The sequence below is a fragment of the Eutrigla gurnardus genome, assembly GCF_963514095.1.
Source record: "Eutrigla gurnardus genome assembly, chromosome: 6".
In the NCBI taxonomy this organism is placed as follows: domain Eukaryota; kingdom Metazoa; phylum Chordata; class Actinopteri; order Perciformes; family Triglidae; genus Eutrigla; species Eutrigla gurnardus.
Window position 1 is genome coordinate 24940522 of NC_139920.1, and position 16643 is coordinate 24957164.

At 43.8% G+C, this 16643-nt stretch overlaps 2 protein-coding genes across 2 annotated transcripts in view; both read right to left on the reverse strand.

Moving 5' to 3' along the window:
• negr1 (neuronal growth regulator 1) overlaps positions 1 to 16643 on the reverse strand; it is a 378181-nt gene that overhangs the window by 161215 nt on the left and 200323 nt on the right. The gene's annotated exons all lie outside the window — the stretch shown is intronic.
• On the reverse strand, positions 3204 to 14810 carry vtg3 (vitellogenin 3, phosvitinless). The gene is made up of 28 exons (XM_084011496.1): positions 14690 to 14810; positions 14441 to 14461; positions 14191 to 14342; positions 13351 to 13602; positions 12857 to 13018; positions 12619 to 12767; positions 12382 to 12532; positions 11931 to 12088; positions 10936 to 11101; positions 9415 to 9540; positions 9087 to 9305; positions 8365 to 8582; positions 8184 to 8281; positions 7982 to 8106; positions 7801 to 7902; positions 7605 to 7724; positions 7332 to 7521; positions 7162 to 7249; positions 6862 to 7047; positions 6314 to 6452; positions 6063 to 6231; positions 5314 to 5414; positions 5131 to 5217; positions 4561 to 4767; positions 3979 to 4124; positions 3755 to 3893; positions 3559 to 3657; positions 3204 to 3338 (listed from the first exon to the last, which is right to left on the reverse strand). Exons 1-27 carry the CDS (start codon positions 14727 to 14729, stop codon positions 3577 to 3579), a joined length of 3792 nt encoding a protein of 1263 aa, XP_083867622.1. The 5' UTR covers positions 14730 to 14810; the 3' UTR covers positions 3204 to 3338; positions 3559 to 3576.

The following is a 16643-nucleotide window of genomic DNA, read 5'->3' on the forward strand; positions in this document are numbered from 1 at the left end:
ACAAAGAGCCTCTGATCAACTCTTTTCTAAAGCTACAAACCTTCCCTTTATTCACAGTTTCATTTCTCGCACCTTATCTAAATAAAATCATACACAATTTGTAGATTTGGATTTCCAGTAAGGAATGATTTATTCCAACGTATCGAGTAAAATGCACAAATAAGCTCTTCATTTCTGCAGAACTTTGTGGAGTGGCATCACGTGGGTCCACTGCCGTTTTTTCGTAAGATCTCGAGCTGTGCATGATGATTGAATATTCCACCTATTGTTGAATTATATTCCTGAAGCCTTCCGGCGGGTAATAAACCCTTTATTAGCTTACAGCTCCTGAAAGGATCGGCGTCTGTGCGGGCTCGATAGAAACTTTGCCTGTCAGACAGCAGCTCTTCCAGCCTGTGGCATGAAAATCTCACTTCAACCATCTGACCCCGGCTGGCAATTCTGCTCAACCCCAAAGAGGCTGCGACGCGCTGCTGCTATTAGACGTAATAGCGACAACACAGCTTGCTAATCACATATTATTACCATATTGACACAACATCCTAAAGTGTGTCATGATCCTGACCATAAACGTATTCTTAAGATGACAGTAATGTGTTCCAATAAGGGGTTGTGCTATGCTTAAGCTTCTCGGGAGTGTCTTAAAAAAGAATAAAAACCTCCCTTCCCTGAAAACATGGCACAACTACTTATGAGCGGAGCGACAGGACTTCTTAATAACGCTGGGCGACGTGGCAGCGAGCTCTTTGATGGTGAGGCGATGTGACGTCGAGGTAGAGCAGCAGGCGAGACGTGTGATTGTTTTTTGGCCCTCTGGGGTTCTCATGAAGTATCTGTGACTAGGGGTGCCCGCTTGGTGATGTAATCGTTCTTGCCTATTGACATTTCACCCTGCGTACAAGCCTCGTTTCAGTGTAGCTTAAATTAGATAAAGGGAGGAGGGGGTTTATGTCATGATCATGTGAGTTCATGGAAAAGCAATCCGGTTTATGGCTTTTCTGAATTACCCCGATTGATCATTCGCTAACGCTTCTTCTTCACACGACACCAAACCGGCTCCCCTCACTAATAACAAATCTGTGTGAGCTTGGATGTTAGTCCCCATGCAACCGTAAGAGCACATCCACTTCACATAAAACCACCATTATGTGTTTATTACTTTTAAAAGTATCTTTAAGATTGACGTCGCATTCGTAAGCAATGCAGAATAGTAGCAGCACCGATTTAATTTATCCTATTTTCACATCAGAATAGAAACATGTCCTTTTAGTGGCCGTGCCAAGACGCCTGTTGATTTATCCTCAAACTGTCAACACGCAGTGCATCGCTCTCTCTGTGAACCGAGCAAATACTGGTGCCTGGCTTCCAGCGCCGTGCCAGGCATATTTTAATGTCTGGTAAACACTGTCCTCTAGTGCTCACACACACACACACACACACACACATACACACACATGCAAACCACAGGAATTAGATTTTGACGACAAATCTTTCAAAACACACTACGGCTGATGATTCTGTTCCAAAAACTGTCACCAGTCGTTTTCTTTAAGGAGGCGTCACTTTGTTGAACCGGTGGGTTTTCTGATAAAACTCTTCGGCTGCGTTGACTCTTTTGTGCCTCCGAACGTGGAGTAAAAGCTCCAATTGGGCAAAAAATCTCAGTCTCCATGCTTTTTTTATTATCAGCTACCCTCAGATGGCTAAGCAGGGGCCCGGTATAGTCTGCCTAATGAGGCACGTCACAATCACAGAGTGAGCAGCCATAAAAAGGAGGGGACGGCCCATCCCTCCTCCTCCAAACTACCTGATCAATCATTCACTAATGCTTCCCAGCCAGCTGATTTCACCTATCAGCACAAGGTCAGGGTGTCCCGATCCTCGAGATGACAGGGTTGTGATGTGAATCTTGGCGCGGGGGCGAAAACCGGTTCGCAATCAGCCTGTCAGCCCGGCACTCGAAAGCCCGCAGGATATTAGAGATGTAAATGGAACATAATGGCGCCATTATAATTGTGCTCATCCTGTTCAGCCTTTGATGGCGATGTCTTTTCTGTGTGATTCGACACCATCTGGCTAAATCAGCGTAGGCGGAAAGGAGCGGAGCCAGGAGTAGTTAGGACAACCAGTCTTTGGTTAAAAAGCAATCATTATTTTTGGCTAGTGACACGTCCCATTTGTTGTGACTCAGAGTGGAGATTCGGTTCAGGAGCGCCAATTTACGGTTCATCAAATCCTTCAGTTCCCTCAAAAAATGGCGTATATTAAATAATGGCGTATATTAAAAAATGGCGTATATTAAATAATGGCGCTGTGACACGGTGCGCCGAAGGACACGGAGTGCTTTTGTGTGGCGGTGAACTTTTTAAGGGCATGCATGGTGACATTGTGTGCTGATATCTGCAAACAGTCCTGTTGGGTGAGTTGACCAAACAGAGAGCAGGTCATACAGACCTTGTAAACATCTGTCTCTTTCAGTTGAAACACTCCAAAAAAAAGGTCATTTATGCTCCAGTTTGCTTAATCCAAAACTCACAAAATGTTCCTATTTCCACAAAGCAAAATGGGACATTTAGAGAATGACGGGACCTGTTAACAAAGACCGTATGTTTGCCAAATTGGCAAGCAGAGTAGACGAATCTGCCAGCCGCTCGGATCGTGTTCTGTACGGTTTTCCTCCCTCCGTCTCTTATTGTAAGAAAAAGGATTTGGCAAATATAATGTGCAAATTTCTTTTGTTTTTTTCCTTTTTTTTGTTAAAAGAATGCTGCAAACTTATCATCAAAGACTACACTTAATTAAAAACAAGATTTTCGGTCTGCTTTCCAGGGATTTCATCAGTAGTGCTGATGATTGTCTAACACAACAATATTATGTGAAATGTATTAATGAGCTCATATTTCACCTCAGTTAGTATAAAACCATAAATCAATCATTAGGTTCTAAATGATATATCATGAAAAGGTCTACTAGCTGCTCTTTAATCTTTCTCAGTTCTTTAACAAGCAGAAACCGGACTGTGGAGATTCATTATATGCGGTTATTTAACACAACAGTCGGATGAACAAAGGATTCATATCGACAGCGAAAGAACAAAACTTGCTGAACTCCGTTAATGAAGATACAACACTTTGGAGGCGGTAAGCACAAATTTACAAAATATTTAATCAAAAGAGGGGTGTTGAAATATTAGCACGCTTCATAATGAATAAATCAGGAGCTTTACAGGTTGTTTCGGCGTCTGACAGATGCATCTTTTATGATGCTCACTTTCATCCCAATGGTGAGAGTTTGGTGGGAAAGAGGCACCTGGCTCCCATCTGGGCTTTGTTGTCTTTCTGCGGCACAAAAACAACTTTTAAAAAGCAATCAAAAATGGCACCGCTCTTTGCTTGGAGTTTTTTTTTTTTTTCACATCTGCTTTGCATCAAAATCAGTCACAACAAGCCACTGGTACACACACACACACACACACACACACACACTGTTCAATAAGACACAGACGATATGTGTGAACAACCCAATTAAGTTTAATTGAGCTGGTTTCATGTAGCTCACATGTTTATCCAAAGCCGTCTATTGTTGTGTTCCCGATGTCACGTTGAAACTCCTGTAATCCGACAGCGGGACGGGGATCGCCTGGCGGGAGACTGTGTACTACAGGCAAGACAGGAGAAGTGACAACATCCGTGTTAATGCTGCCGAGTCCACACAGGTGTTGCAATGCAAATGTAGGAAGGTTTCCTCTCAATACCTCTGGGAATTTAATCTTCACGTCGATGCTGTCTGCTGAGGCGGCAATGACCGACGCGGAAACCTCCTGCCTGGCGTTTCTCTCGTGTTGCTGGTAGAAGCCGAGGAGCAACGCCATGCCGGGGACGTAGTGTTCAAGTCTGGGAGAGGTTAAAAAAAAGAGTGTGTACTCTCTCAGGTCATGCTCCTCTTTCTCCTCACGTTTTTATAATTCCCGAGTCTCACCTTCTGCACAACTCGGTCATGGTCTCTGGGATCCTGGTCCAGTGTATTTTGGCCTTCAGGGTTGGCTTGGAGCCAGGCAGATGTGCAGTTGCAGATTTAATTGACATTTCGTAGGACTGACATTCAGCTCCCCATCTAATGTGTGCCTGGACCAAACACGAGATCAATCATGAAGGGACTTGTCTACAAACAGAGGGGCTCGGCTTCGGCCTCGGTAAACAATATAATAAGATAAATGTGACTTTGAATGTAGAAAGTGAACATGGAGTGTACTCTGTGTATGGTGTATTTGAACAGATTTATAGGGTTTAAGATTACAATGCTGCCGTGAGAATGATAGTGTGAAGAGAATGAAGTTTCTCACACACTCACTTTGCTGAATCAGTGACTTCTTTTGAATCACTTCTTAAAACACACTTTTATAGACTTTCTTTTATGTGATGTCACTTATTTTTATTTATTTATTTATATTTTGTTGTCTTCTCACCAACTATCGTTTCTTCTGCTCTGTTGATGTGTATATGTGCTGTGTTTTTAAAGGTGCTTTATAAACAAAGTTCTTATTATTACTTTTATACCTACCTTTGCCTCCGTGCGGGCGCTCACAGTGGTGTCGAGGCACATCTTCCAGTTGGTGTCTTCCCCGACCTGCGATACGATCATCTGGGCGTTCTGGGCGTTGGCCTCGTGTGTGTAGTAGAAGGCCGCGCCGTAGCCCTCGGGCTTCTGGCTGCCACTCAAGGCGAAGGCTTTGATATTGAACATAGCTTCAGGTGTTGAATCCAAGGCCTATTGGATGATAAAAGGCAGAAACGGATTCCAGTTGGCCTTCTGGGTTTGTGTGTCCAATATGTGCCGAGCACTGATCACTGTGTTTCACGTGTGGACTCCAGCTATGTTTGCTAAATAAAATAAACTATATTCACTGCATATTTTGGATTAAAACCAGTTTGTTACGGAGTGTTTTTATGCACACAAATAGCTGCAGTCTCAACATGAACCGTTTTTTTTTTGTGTGCGTGGTGATGGGATCATGAATCATTAGCACAGCTTAACCATTTATATGATGACACTGCTTAGGGCAAGCGACACATTTTAGTATGCGGCGAATCAAATTTTGCGGTCACTCTCTGTGGAGGGAGTTCAGCATACTTCCATTACGCGGTCGTGATGGCTGTGATGAGTTTCTCTGACGCTCGAGGCTGAATCAGAGTCCAGGCGTACTCGCTGGTAGGCTTCCTGTAAACACCATTAAGCAAACAGGAGCGTTTGAATGGATAAAAAATGCCGGAGCAGGTGCACAGATAATAACATTGCAAAGGTGAAGCCAGATACCTTGGAAAGCCTCTTTAGGGTGGCGAGCAGTTGGGCTGGATGCGTGCTCGGGTCGGCGTTGACCTCAAAGTGGATTTTGTCAATGGCTTTGATTGCCTGGGCTGATTGGAGAACACAGATTATGTTAGCATGAAGAATAAAAAGGTATAGAAACATCCCCTGAAATGGTTTTTACTGAATATTATATGAAACAAAACAAACGTCCATCCATTTTCTACCGCTAATCCTGTATTCAGGGTCGCGGGGGGGGGGGGGGGGGGGGGGGCACTGGAGCCGATCCCAGCTGTCATTGGGCGAAGGCGGGGTACACCTTGGACAGGTCACCAGTCTATCACAGGGCCAACATGTAGAGACAGACAACCATTCACGCTCACATTCACACCTACGGGCAATTTAGAGTCACCAATGAACCTATCCCCATCCTGCATGTCTTTGGACTGTGGGAGGAAGCTGGAGAACCCGGAGAGAACCCACGCTTACACGGGGAGAACATGCAAACTCCACACAGAAGGAACCCGAACATGACCCCGGAATCGAACCCAAAAAAAATTAAAAAGTGATGTAGTGATGTACAAGTGTACTCCAGGGTGTGACAGTGCATGGTGACATCACTCTTGGGTGTGGTTACAGGTGCATCAGAGGTCCATCGGAGGTCTCTCATGTAAATCTTATGTGCCTGAACTGCTACGTATTACACTCTTGAGGCCATATGCATGTATGTGATGTGATGTCGGACCTGTCGTACACACCTGGGGCTATTTTGACTGCCATGTGGGTGTATCCCAGGAAATAATACAGCGGGTATTCCTCATGGTAATACTCTCTCCTTAACTCTGACTCCACACACAGACCAGCTCCGTAAATGTTGCTCTCAGCGCACATTTTGGTTCTGGGGTGCCAGCTGTTTGGCGTCAGGAACTGTTGGATTGGTTGGAAATCACAAAAGATATGAATCTACTAGTACAGAAGGCCCTGATCTCCCAAAGGACGTTGACTGTACCTCGTCATACTCGGGCCTCACAACTGTGGGGCCCATGCGGACGACTTCGTGATTGGCGTCAATAGCGTTGGGCATTATCGGAGTCCTTTTATCCAAAGCTGGCTCTTCAAGGTTCCTGGTGACGGCGAACACATTGGAGCTGTTGGTTGGAAAGGAAAATAAGAAATTACACCGGCAGCATTGTGGATCGCATATGTAAAAGCACTACTGGGTAACCGCTGTACACCCTGGACTGTGGCAGGAAGTAGGACAACCTGGAGAGAACCCAGACTATGCACGCCCAAACCCGGATTCGAGCCAAGCCCATCTTGCCTCAAGTCAATAAAATAGATACGGTGCACTTTATTTCTTACTCCAGCACAGTACTGCTGGTAGCAGTTATGTCACATAACTGAAAGTAGCATCAACTGGCCCTGATATGGTGCAGGACAGTGCCGCCATTGTGGGAGGATCCATAACGTCACCATTGACGTACGATGATTGAGTTTTGTCGTTAGTGAATGAATTCAGAATCATGACTTATTGTGAAACCTTATATTTTTCGGTACCTGATCGAAAAGAGTTCAATCTCGTTTTTGCACGCCGGGAAGTCGAGTTCAAACTTCTTTTCTGCGACGTTGATCTTGGTGGTAAACTTCCACGGGATAGACAACGGTGTTTTGCTCTTAAACTCGGACCCGCACTGGAACAGTTCTGTGTTGATCCCGTAGAAAATCCAGAAGTCCTTGATGGTGCTAAAAAAAAGGAGTCACAAGAATGAATATACATAGAGGACAAAGGCGATTTGGTTTGCTTATTAATGTCTTGGAAGAATGTTATTTAAATGAAAAGAACATTAAATATTTCACCCAATAAAACCATCCGTCTCCAGTGAAATTTCGGAAGTCAACAGTTGTCCAAGACGGTCAGACAGTGGTGGATTTATTGCAGCTTTGGCTGCACAAGAATAAAATGACTTGACTTTAGATCAAATAAACTGTTAACTTAGGCGCCATGTTGTAGGATTTGACTTCCTCACCATTTAGAGTGAACGCATTGATGACGTGATAATATTTGCTGATCTCCAGTGGGAGACCCACGGTGGTAGCTTGGTAGAAGCGAGCCTCGGCGACCAAGAAGGGCTTCGTCCAGTGCAATGACACTCCCTTCTGTAGGCTCGCGATGGAGGCCCACAGAAGGCTCTCCTTCCCTGCAGAAGGACTGACGGCCTGGAAATCGGGAGTGCAGCACGTAAAAGTCTTGTTTTGTGTTGACTGAACTAGCTCGGACGTAAACGGCTGTTTCCTCTCACCCTGATGATGCCGGCGAGGGTCTCTTTGTTAAAGTCGGCAAAGAACCACTCCTGTCCGGAGGCGCGTACATATGCAGACAGCACTGGCTTATCGATGGGCAGAACCTCCCAGTTTTGAAGCTGGGAATGACACAGCACCGTGGTAACTGATAGAGCCGACACATCCAATCACGCCACCGCCCTTGGATATACTCACCACGTTCAGAATAGCCTGAAGGTCGCTGAAACTAAGATCTCCATTAAAATTAGGGATACTGTTGCCGAGCAGCTCCTTAAGCCCGTCGGCGCGGACACCCAACTGCAGCATGAAAAGGAGAAGATGATTTACTATTCGATGCTTCGTCTTCAATGAAACGCTTCAATGTATCAGGCCGTACCTCCAGGAGCTGCAGAATTCTACCGATGAAGTAAAATTTCCCTTTCATCATGATTTCAGTGGGGAAGATGCTCGTTGAACTTCTCAGCATGAGGACTTCTGTGGCTGTACCAATTAGGAAATCGTCTGTGCGATGCGGGGGAGGGAAGCAAATTGTCATGTAATAGTCTCACAGAAATCGGAGAACCCGTATTTGAGCGTACCGTTAAACCAGTCCATGTGCAGTGCTTTGCTGAAGTGATAGCTGAGGCGACCATACTTCGGGGCCAGGATTTTCACGGCTAAATTGCAGGCAGTCGAACTATAGCGGAGAACAGAAAAGGTTGAAATCTGGATAATGTCAGAACAACACCCTACCGCTTCTCAGTGCATTGATTCACTCACAGGTAGTGGTTATTTGGAGTACTGGATCGTGCAAAGCCTCTCAAGTAGGAGTATGCAAAACTAATAACATGGAGGTCCTTTTCCTCCTGGAGATGTACAGTCACCGTGGACACCAGAGCCATCGACGGTTTGGTGTCAAACAGGACCATGAAGGCCAACATGCGGATCTCTGTGGGAAGGGTCTTCTGCAGGAACAAACTCAGGGTGATGTCTTGGACCTGAAAACACAGAGTTTTATAACGATTAGGAGTTCAGAAAGAGGTTACTGTAAATGTTGTTTGGAGAAGATTATGCATCGCCACGATATAAAGATAATGTGTCAATAGCAGGAATCTTTTCACCTCATGGGTGAAATGATTCTTACACGCCACAATGAAGAAAATGAAATACGCTTTCCAGGATTAGAATGGATGCCAGTGTTTTTGTATAAATGCGTCGTTAATCTGCATGTGTGTGTATATATATATATATATATACACACATATATCTTCAACATAACATAACTGCACAGTTTTCACGCAGATAATTGCACTGTTTAACACATATTATTTATTTGAAATTGCTCTGTTTTGTGTCATTTATCTATTCTATACTTCATTTTCTTACATCGTCTGGCATTCTGTCAGCAAATGAATAATTTCATTGTACAGGGAAACATGTTTCTATGCTTTGCATATGATAATAAACACTTTGAATCTTGAATATTATATATGCATAGTTACACTGAGAGGGTCTCTCTCAGCTAGGAGTCTCATAGACTGCACAGCAGCACTCAGCACACGAGGCGGCAGATCCACGGGGTTGGCAGAGACTCCGGGGAGGAAGCGCATGATGGTTTTGATGCTGCCTGGATGACCCGCGTTCCCCAGAGCTTTCAGAGCGAGGACCATGTCTGCCTCGTTGCCGCTCCTAAGACCTTCCACGGCCATGTCCAGCAGCGGCTAGTACAGATGTTCAACAAAGACACCGTGTAAAAATACTGATTGTGGTTGTTCGAGAGACTACACCGCCTTCTTGCTCTCATTCATGGAACAAACTTGATGTGATTACCTGAACAGCAGCTACAGGGCACGGTGTGTAATAGGCACAGTGCTTGTAGACCAGGGAGCCGTAGGAGAGCACCACACTACGCCAGAGGTAGATGTTGGATTTACTAAAAGGCATGTTCAGGAACATCTGTGGAAAAGAGACAGTTATTTTTTCTTTTAATTATGTGGTATTTATGCTTGGTGTCAGCATGGGCATTATGAGACAATGGGTCCCTGGGCACAGACATGCAAAAAGGCCCCACCACTTGTCCTCCAGGGGGCAGACACACAGACGTTATCGTAGTTTAGCCTCTTTGCAGTTGTTTTGTGTCTCTTTGTCGTCATTTGGTGTCTCTTTGTGGTTGTTTTGCCCCTTTTCGTAGTCATTGTGAGTCTGGTTTTGGTCCCTGTGTGTCTCTTTGTAGTCTTTTTGTGTCTCTTTGTAGTAGTGTAGTCAGTGTGCGAACTATACCGCGGCTTTCGGGGGGGCTCACTTATGTTGGCGGGGGGGGGGGGGGGGGGGGGGGGGCTTGCGCGTGCCTCAGAGCGAGGACTTACTCAAAACACATCCATTATTACAAGCCTGTATGCCAGCACATAAGCACATATCACATCCAACCTCCACACGCATCAAAATCAAAACATGCCAGTCTGGTTACAAGGAATCAAGTCTGCATTAAGACGTTTAAGACATAGCGCCCCCACGCTTCAATGGTGAGGACAAGAATTGCATGCAGGCCGGTATCTTTATTAATGTGAAATAGTGATCAATCACCCTCATGCGCAAATCATACATTAAAAATAGCCCAATTTTACACATGATCCATGATTATGACAAAAAAACAAAACAAAAAGGAAATGCATGGGAAAAAACAGCATTTTGCCAATATTTTAGAGACCCCCCCCAAAATTTCACTAATCATGTTTTCAGGGGAGCTCATGTCTCATTAAGGGGGGCTGAGACCCCCCTGGCTCCCCCGTAGGTCGCACCCTGAGTGTAGTCTTTTTGTGTCTTTGTAGTCTTTTTGTATCTCTTTGTAGTAGTGTAGTCTTTTTGTATCTCTTTGTAGTCTTTTTGTATCTCTTTGTAGTAGTGTAGTCTTTTTGTGTCTTTGTAGTCTTTTTGTGTCTTTGTAGTCTTTTTGTATCTCCTTGTAGTAGTGTAGTCTTTTTGTGTCTTTGTAGTCTTTTTGTATCTCTTTGTAGGAGTTTGGTCTTTGTGTGTCTCTTTGTCGGAGTTTGGTCTTTGTGTGTCTCTATGTAGTCTTTTTGTATCTCTTTGTAGGAGTTTGGTCTTTTTGTGTCTCTTTGTAGGAGTTTGGTCTTTGTGTGTCTCTATGTAGTCTTTTTGTATCTCTTTGTAATAGTTTGGTCTTTTTGTGTCTCTTTGTAGTCTTTTTGTCGTTATTTTTATGTTTTTACATTTTGTATCTCTGCCTGGTTGGTATGGGACTTTCTTTAGGTGAAGGCCTGTTCAGAAATCCATCCATGAGTACAATTCTTCAATATTCAAACAATTTCTAGGTCTTTAGTATTAACTCACTTTAGCTATCTCAACCAAATCAGGAATAGCCTCAAGATGGTCCATCGCTATCAGAATTGTCTGCCACGCTTCATTCGCAGACAAGTCTGCAGCCAGGAACCTTGTTTCCAGGAACTTCAGGATTCTGGCATCGCTGATTTCAACAATCATGTCCAAAAACCAACGTCTAAGAAGAAGCGAACAAAAGGGGGAGGGGGTTAATAAATCAGAGAATACTTGAGGCAAGAATTATCTGTAATAAAGAGAGAGAAAAAAGAAAAGATAAAAGTGTGAAGGACAAGTTCAGATGTCAAGTTTAATTGCACTTATGCAGGACAAGGTGTCGGTTTCTGCCCTAATCTTAACGAGCGCGGCGCGCGGCCTTTTTAGTCATCACCTTTCTGTCATCGTGCCTCGTGTGATGATAAATCATTCATCGATGGTAATGTGCCAGACTATCTCCTTCCCGAACTAAGTGGGAGGATGCTCGTCAATTAGCTATTCAGTTGAGTGGATCGGTTTCAGATTTGAGAGATGGCCTTGGACTATTTTGTTCCTGTAATAATGTCATGAAAAGCTTGGTTAAAGGTTATCTATGAAGGAATTTCACTTTTCAAGCCTGACTGCTTTGTTCTCACTGGAGACTGAAGACAAGCTGAATGAAATCACCGTGGAATGAAATACCGTTCTGGGTAGAGTCGAGATTAACCACCGACATGTCTGAGGCCCACAGCGTGACCTTGTGCCAAACTTCCTGAACTGAAAATTGCAATCTGGGCAGCTCTGCAATTTCATTAAAGCATTGATAAACACTTATGAATATAATCCAAAGGATCCGTGGCAGTCGGTTCCAAGGCACCTAAAACAAGCTTTTCTAAATAAACAAAAGAAATGGTGTTTTGAATTTCCATTTTCCATCTGAAATGTATTATAACCTTAATGTTTCAAAGGGCTTGCTGAGAACCGTTCCCCTCCTTTATGACTCATCATTGGCCGACCACTAACCGAGTCCTCACCTTTGCTCTTCATTCCCTGCAAATTGCTTCCACATCACTTCTAATCCCTCGTAGGGCGTCGCTCGCAGGAGTTGATACAGCTTTATGGTGTCCTCGGATGTAGCGCTGTCAATGTGGTAACGATTAACCTCGGCCAGATGCTTGATCAACTCGACAGCCTGTAAAGAGCACCAGACAATATGGCTCCTTGTTTAGTGTATATATGCCAGACATCCTCTCTGCACAGATTATTCAATTTCTTTAGATTTACTTCACTTCACAGGAGATAGTTTCTTTTTATTTCAGTTGATTTGAGAAATGAGATAAAGGTGTTATGGTAATAAAAAGGAATGAAATTGATACAAATGGATTGTTTCCTGCCATTTCATTTGATTTAACGTAGTGTATTTTTTTACACTGCTTTCTAGGAAGATTTTATCAACCATTTGTAGCGGCGGTACATCCTCATTACCTTCGGCACAGGGTCCTCCAGGTTCTGCATGATGATGGGGACATTCCAATCTGTAGAGGCAAACTTGAAAATGAGGTTGCCCTTGCTTTCCATTGGCCCAAACGTAACAGCCCTCGCCGTGTCGCTCACGCCGAGCAGCACCATCTCCTTCCTGCAGGTTAAAAGCAGACGGTTCAGTGTAGAGGACGAGCACGGTGGCTGAGCGGGCGATAATGTGCAGATAGTTCCTTGTCTTACGTGGCCTGCATGTTGAAGCTGCCGCCCTTCACGTTGAAGGGGCTGAAGTGCTGTTGCTCCAGGCCATGAGCCCTGGTGATGAGCCCTCCCTCCGCCGTGGGCTTCACTGTGTACACGTATCTCACAGTGGTCATGACAGACTCCCCTCTCTGGATTGGAGGATACAAACAAACACAAAGAGACTTTAGTCTGCTTTCATTTTCTAATCGTGGAATCGGACGCAGCGACATGAACGGACCTGTTTGGCGACTTGATCCAGCACCGCGGTGGCCATTCCCCTGTACATGGCTGCCTTCTCCCTGCAGTTAGCGACATCCACGACCTGAGTGACGGTCATGGCCTTCGTTTCCACGTTTTCTTCAGTGGCGTAGTGGCTCTGACACTTGCCATGGAGGCCAGTCTACAAACAAAAGGCAAAGACATTGTATTTGTATAGCACCTTTCAACAACAAGGTAATTCAAAGTGCTTTACATAAAACATTAAAAGTATTGGAAAATAATTATAAAAACAAGAATATCAAAGGAATAGAAATCACAGTATAAGCAATTCATGAGTTGTCTGGTTTACTGAAAGGCAGCGGCAAACAGAAAAGTCTTCAGTCTTTATATAAAAGAGCTGAGATTTGCAGCAGACCTTTGTGGAACTGAAACTGAAGAAAAAAAATCAAACGATTTCTTTATGACCTTTTTTATATTTCATCCATCCGGTGCAGAGGAGCAGCAGTGACTCACCTCCTCGAGCTCATAGATGCTCTTCGTGGTCTTCACAGTGACGTGGAACAAACCCAGTATCCCTCTCACGATGTTGATGACGGTGTCAGAAACCTCGGCGGAGGCCCGGATGTTACTGACGTGTCCGCTGACGTAGTCGAACATGAGGGGTTTGGCGAGCTGGGCAGCGATATGCTGGGTGAGCTTCGGGGAGGCGTTGAAGCTGTTTTTGCCCGGGAAGCCGTTGAAATCTTCGAAGGCCAATTGTGAAACCTTTGAACCAGAGATGGAACGGATGGATGCCAACACACAGTCAACATGGAAACTCTCTAAATCTCTATCAGATGAAACACAGGCAACCGGATTTCCTAGAATGTTGAAGTTTACTTTCCTATAATATTAAAGGTGCTATTGACAACATGGATAACATCCAGCCACTAGATGTCGCACTTCTCCCTTCCATTGCATTCACGTCAACACAGCTGTTGCTCGAAGCGCAGTTTGTTGCACAACCTGCTTTTTCATGGTCGAGTCGAAACCAAACGATCAAACGCTGAACCAGTGTTCACTCTTGTCATGCTCCGCCTCCTGAAATTCTAACGAAGTGAAACTTATTAGACAGTTTACAAAGTGCTGTACTACAAGAGAGTGTAAAACCTTCCGACAGATGTTCATTAAATCGGCCTCCGAAGAATTAATGATACCTGAATAAATGATAAACGATGCATTTACTTTGCGTGTTTTTTACGATGAGATCGTGAATTGAACTAATTAACAACCTGTCATTGTTTGTGCTGCACTATTCGCTTACGCAGGCTTTAACCAACACATTCTGAGAGAGTTTGCACTCATCACTCTCACCTGGAGGATGAATGTTTGTTCAGACGCTCCAGCGATTTTGATCTTGCACGAGATCCTCGCTCCAGACTCTGCGAGGTTTGGCATGCCGAGTCCGAAGTTCACCGCTCCCTCGTATTTGTACTCGTAGGTTTTGTTTGGGTTCAGGGAGAGCTCTGCAACAGGTTTCCAAACATGACATGTCCTTTCACTCCTTCTTTAACGTTTTTTTTGAAAAGATGATTACATTTACAATGATGAATAACAGACTCACCATGATGGACACTTTGACACGCTGAAAGAAGAAAAAAATCTAAATAAACCTATTGTCGGCATTGAAACCTTTGTGAATATATCAGCGCATTTTGCATTTGATTTATTTATGAGCTACAAAACACTCGGATGTTAACAAATATAATACATAAATTAAATAAATGACTGAATTATGACTCATTTGCAAACGTTCTGAAACAGTCGAGTTACATGAATGAATGAATGAATGAATGAATGAATGAACACTTACAGGCCAGGGCCACGAGGCAGCAGAGGAGGAACCCCCGCATGTTGGAACTGAGAAGTCAAAGCGCATCTTTCAGACTCGTCCAGTCCTTTATATAAACCTGTGTGGGTTTAGATTGGTGGAAGCTGCTTGAAGAGGACAGAGGTCAGCTTTGGAAGTAAACACTTGCCGTTCGCATTCGAGTCGTGTTGACCTGTGTCATTGTCACAGCGACACGAGCGATATGTGATAGATAACTCTTTTATTTTGAAGTTTGGAACATGCATTCATAGCCCAACCTAATTCCTCTCAACAATCTTGTGAAAACTAAATGAGCCGTTGTGATATTTCTTTAAAATTTCCAACGTTTTGATTGTGCTTTAAAATTTAAAAAATTCTGCTTTTTCCTCACATGAACACAGAACCAGTAGAAGTAATCAGATCCTGGGTTCAGAATACACCCCTTTCCTGTCTCCAGCTGTTCTATGATAGAGGCATAAAAAGCCCTTTAATGATGATATTAATAAGCTAAAAAATGTAGGTATGTAGATAATATCAGTAAAATTCAGCGTGTGTAATGTTTCGGGTTAATATTACTGCTGCATTAATGTGTGTGGTGCCGCTACAGCTTGATGTTGCACTAATTTTAACACCTATTTATACTGTTGGGTAGTTCAATCTACCTTTGTGATGCTACATTAATTTTGCAGTTAATTGTTGAAAAGCTGGGGGTCTCTATCGAGTCCTTCTCTATCTATTAAAGGGGCGAGAGGCCCATAAAGTAGGAAGAATTCTAATTTTCAAATTCAAATTAAAAATCAACAAATTTGGATCGTTCCAAAAAGTATGCAGTTTCATGAAGTTTTCAAGTTAGTTTTGAATGTTTAAAAAAAAAGAAGCAGAAGTGAAAAGCTCCTTTCTAATCAGTCAGAAAATGAAGTAAACAAGTTGTTCACAGTTGAATGAAGGGATAAACCTGCTGGGATCTGCTGGTATTCCCTCAGTGGCCACGCAGGCAGAGCAGACGCAGCCTGGTTCACTCTTTTCACTCCTTCTGAGCAACTCCTGCTTTTAAAACGTATTAACTGTCCCCTGGCGTCACAAAGTCAAACAGTGTGGTGAATCGCTGCTCTTCATGCCTATTCCTTCGATGCTCCGCGGCCCACGGGGCTCCACATCGGCCCTGTTTATATGTGCCGTTTGGCGGGTGATGACACCGAGGAGCAATCTGCCAAAAGGGCTCCCATCTCTCCTCGTATATATCCCTGTTATGTTCAGATTGCATAACACAGCAGCCCTGGGCTTCCCGTCACCTGACCATCTGCTTTTTCCTGTTTACCATTTCCACATCAGCCAGTAGAGGTCTCCAACGTCACATCGTTGCCCCTAATTGGGAGGGAATTTATTTTTGAAGACTAAAGTGGGTGGGGGGCATTATTAAAACACCTTTGAAGATCAGTTGGATTTAGTCATGTCATGACCTGAGTGTCACCGACATCTATCAGCCGAACCTGGCGGTTATCTCTGGAGTGTGAGAAAGGCCTCTTTGACTTTTATCTCCTTTGAGGCACAAATCAAAGGTAAAAAGCCAAGCAGTGATTTTCAAGTGTCATACATGAAGTCGGACAGGGAATACTCTGTTCTTCTCTCTGGAGTATTTAACACAGCCGTCTCCGCTTAGGTATACAGTCGAAGTACCAAATACCTTCGGCAGGTCCAGGTTTTATGATGTTTATTATACAATTCAGAGGTAATCTGCCCAGATTAAGTGAAATACAGATGTATTTTCTGCTGATGAATGCCATGCCATGTTAGACTGTAAGTACTTATTACTTTATTTTTGTATGACTGGTAACCCTGATGGCTGACCTTAAAAATGTATGTGAGGAATATCTATAAATCAAAGAGACATTTACAGAGAAAAATAATTTTGAGTTATAGTACATTAATATTACAAAATGTGTCATAAACCTGTAAT

Bases quoted from the DNA above. Each gene is read 5' to 3' on its own strand.
- vtg3 (XM_084011496.1), bottom strand. From the start codon at position 14,729: ATGCGGGGGTTCCTCCTCTGCTGCCTCGTGGCCCTGGCCT. The intron at 11,102-11,930 runs GTGAGGACTCGG...GCTTCTTCTTAG, and splicing joins GCAGGGAATGAAGAGCAAAG to ACGTTGGTTTTTGGACATGA. The intron at 8,583-9,086 runs GTAACTATGCAT...CTGTGTTTTCAG, and splicing joins CTGAGAGAGACCCTCTCAGT to GTCCAAGACATCACCCTGAG.